Here is a 2,613-nt window from a genome sequence, read left to right on the forward strand (position 1 = left end):
CTCTTAAACGGGAATCAGGTCAAGTATAGTTCAATTACATCAAATAAAAAGTGCAAACATAATCTTAAACATAGTATCTCTTGACTGCGTCCGAATTGATAGGTTTTGGCCAAATCTCTCCATCCATTTCTGCAAGTATAATGCTCCTCCTATTAATACTAGGTGAACCATGTAAGGGCCTTGCTAGTTAGGTGAGAATTTCCCCTTTGCTTCATCCTGATGTGGGAAGGTCCATTTTAGTACCAATTGCCCTGGTGTGAATTGCCTTGACCTAATTTTTTTGTTGAAAGCTCTTGCCATTCTATTCTGGTAGAGTTGACCGTGTCATACTGCGTTCATTCTTTTTCCATCAATGAGAGCTAGTTGGTCATACCGACTCCGTACCCATTCTGCGTCGCTGAGCTCGGCTTCCTGTATGATTCTTAAGGAAGGGATTTCTACTTCGGTGGGGATAACGGCTTCAGTACCTTAAACCAGTAGATAGGAGGTTGCCCCAGTGGATGTACGAACTGTGGTGCGATACCCGAGAAAAGCAAACGATAACTTCTCGTGCCACTATTTGTAATTGTCTATCATTTTCCTCAATATCTTCTTGATGTTCTTGTTGGCGGTTTCTACGGCTCCATTCATTTGTGGCATGTATGTTGTAGAGTTCTGATGCTTGATCTTGAATATTTCACACATGTCTTTCATCAAGTCACTATTGAGATTGGTGGCATTGTCGGTAATGATTGACTCAGGTACTCCAAATCGACAAACGATGTGGTCCCGAACAAAATCTGCTACGTCCTTCTTAGTTACAGCCTTATAGGATGCGACTTCAACCCATTTTCTGAAGTAGTCTATAGCCACTAGAATGAACCTATGTCAGTTTGAAACAGCGGGTTCGATTGGTCCGATAACATCCATACCCCAAGCAGAGAAGGGATAGGGAAAACTTGTTGCATTGAGTTAGTTGGGCGGCACTCGTATCATATCAACATGTATCTGGCATTGGTGACACTTTTGAACATATTTGATTCAGTCTATTTCCATAGTCATCCAAAAATATTCTGCTCTTAGTATCTTCTTGGCCAGAACGAAACCATTCATGTGAGGTCCGCAAGTTCCAGCATGTATTTCCTCGAGCAATCTAGATGCCTCCTTGGCATCGACGCACCGCAACAATCCCAAATCAGGAGTCCTTCTATACAGAATTCCTCCGCTTCGGAAGAAATGGTTGGCCAATCTTCGAAGCGTGCGCTTCTGAGTGTGTGCAACGTGCTCTGGATATTCTCCCTTTTCTAAGTATTCCATGAATTCATGGAACCACGAATTTTCGTCAATTTTTTCCTCAACATGAGCACAATAAGCTGGTTGCTCATGAATTCCTATTGGGATATAATCGATGAAATTCTTGTATGGGTGTTGTATCATGGAGGATAAAGTGGCTAATGCATCTGCAAACTCATTCTGAATCCTTGGAACATGCTTGAACTCTATCTTTGTAAATCTCTTGATTAGCTCTTGTATACAGTGCAAGTATGGCAATATTTTGGTGTTCTTCGTAGCCCATTCTCCTAGAACTTGGTGCACCAATAGATCTGAATCTTCGATTACCAGCAACTCTTGAACGTTCATATCAATGGCCAACCTTAGTCCCAGGATGCAGGCCTCATATTCTGCCATATTGTTGGTGCACAGAAACCTGAGCTTTGCAGATACCGGATAGTGCTGACCGGTTTCTGATACTAAGATTGCTCTGATACCCATTCCTTTGACGTTTGTTGCTCCATCGAAGAATATCATCCAACCATCGTATGCCTCGGTAATATCTTCTCCGACAAACGATGCCTCCTCATCGGGAAAATACATTTTCAATAGTTCGTATTCTCCATCTACGTGATTTTCTGCCGAGTTATCTGCCAATGCTTGCCATTTGACTGCCTTCTGAGTTACATAGACGATGACGAACTCAATTAGTAATATCTTCCACTTTGCAAACCTACCCGTAGGCATGGGTTTCTGAAAGATATATTTTAGCGGATCCATCCTTGATATGAGATATGTAGTGTATGCACAGAAATAATGTCTCAACTTCTGGGTTGTCCATGTGAGAGCACAGTAGGTGTATTCTAATAAAGAATACCGAGCTTCATAAGGCGTGAACTTTTTGCTTAGATAATATATCGCCTGCTCCTTCTTTCCAGTTTTATCATGTTGTCCTAGAACATAACCAAAGGCCTCATCCATCACAGACAGATAAAGCAGTAGAGGTTCCTGGTTCTGGTGGGACCAACACGGGCAGTTTGGATAAATACTCTTTGATTTTATCGAAGGCTTTCTGGCATTCTTCAGTCCAGCTTGTTGCAGCATCTTTCCTCAGCATTCTGAAGATTGGCTCACATATCACCGTTGATTGTGCTATAAAACGGCTGATATAATTGAGGCGCCCTAGAAAACTCATCATATCTTTCTTATTCTTTGGCGGTGGCAAGTCCAGGATAGCTTTTATTTTTGACGGGTCTAACTTGATACCTCGACGACTGACGATGAAGCCTAACAACTTTCCAGCAGGGACTCCGAAGGCACATTTTGCAGGGTTCAACTTCAAGTTGTATTTTTTAAGCCGAT

General features: G+C 42.1%; 1 protein-coding gene across 1 annotated transcript; it reads right to left on the reverse strand.

Annotated features, from left to right (window-relative positions):
* Positions 1-555: 555 nt before the first annotated feature.
* On the reverse strand, positions 556-2,355 carry LOC138908489 (uncharacterized). The gene is made up of 2 exons (XM_070199161.1): positions 1,448-2,355; positions 556-862 (listed from the first exon to the last, which is right to left on the reverse strand). The coding sequence occupies exons 1-2, from the start codon at positions 2,353-2,355 to the stop codon at positions 556-558; spliced, it is 1,215 nt and encodes a 404-aa protein (XP_070055262.1).
* Between the last annotated feature and the right edge of the window lie 258 nt (positions 2,356-2,613).

This window comes from Nicotiana tomentosiformis, chromosome 3 (assembly GCF_000390325.3).
Source record: "Nicotiana tomentosiformis chromosome 3, ASM39032v3, whole genome shotgun sequence".
Classification (NCBI taxonomy): Eukaryota; Viridiplantae; Streptophyta; class Magnoliopsida; order Solanales; family Solanaceae; genus Nicotiana; species Nicotiana tomentosiformis.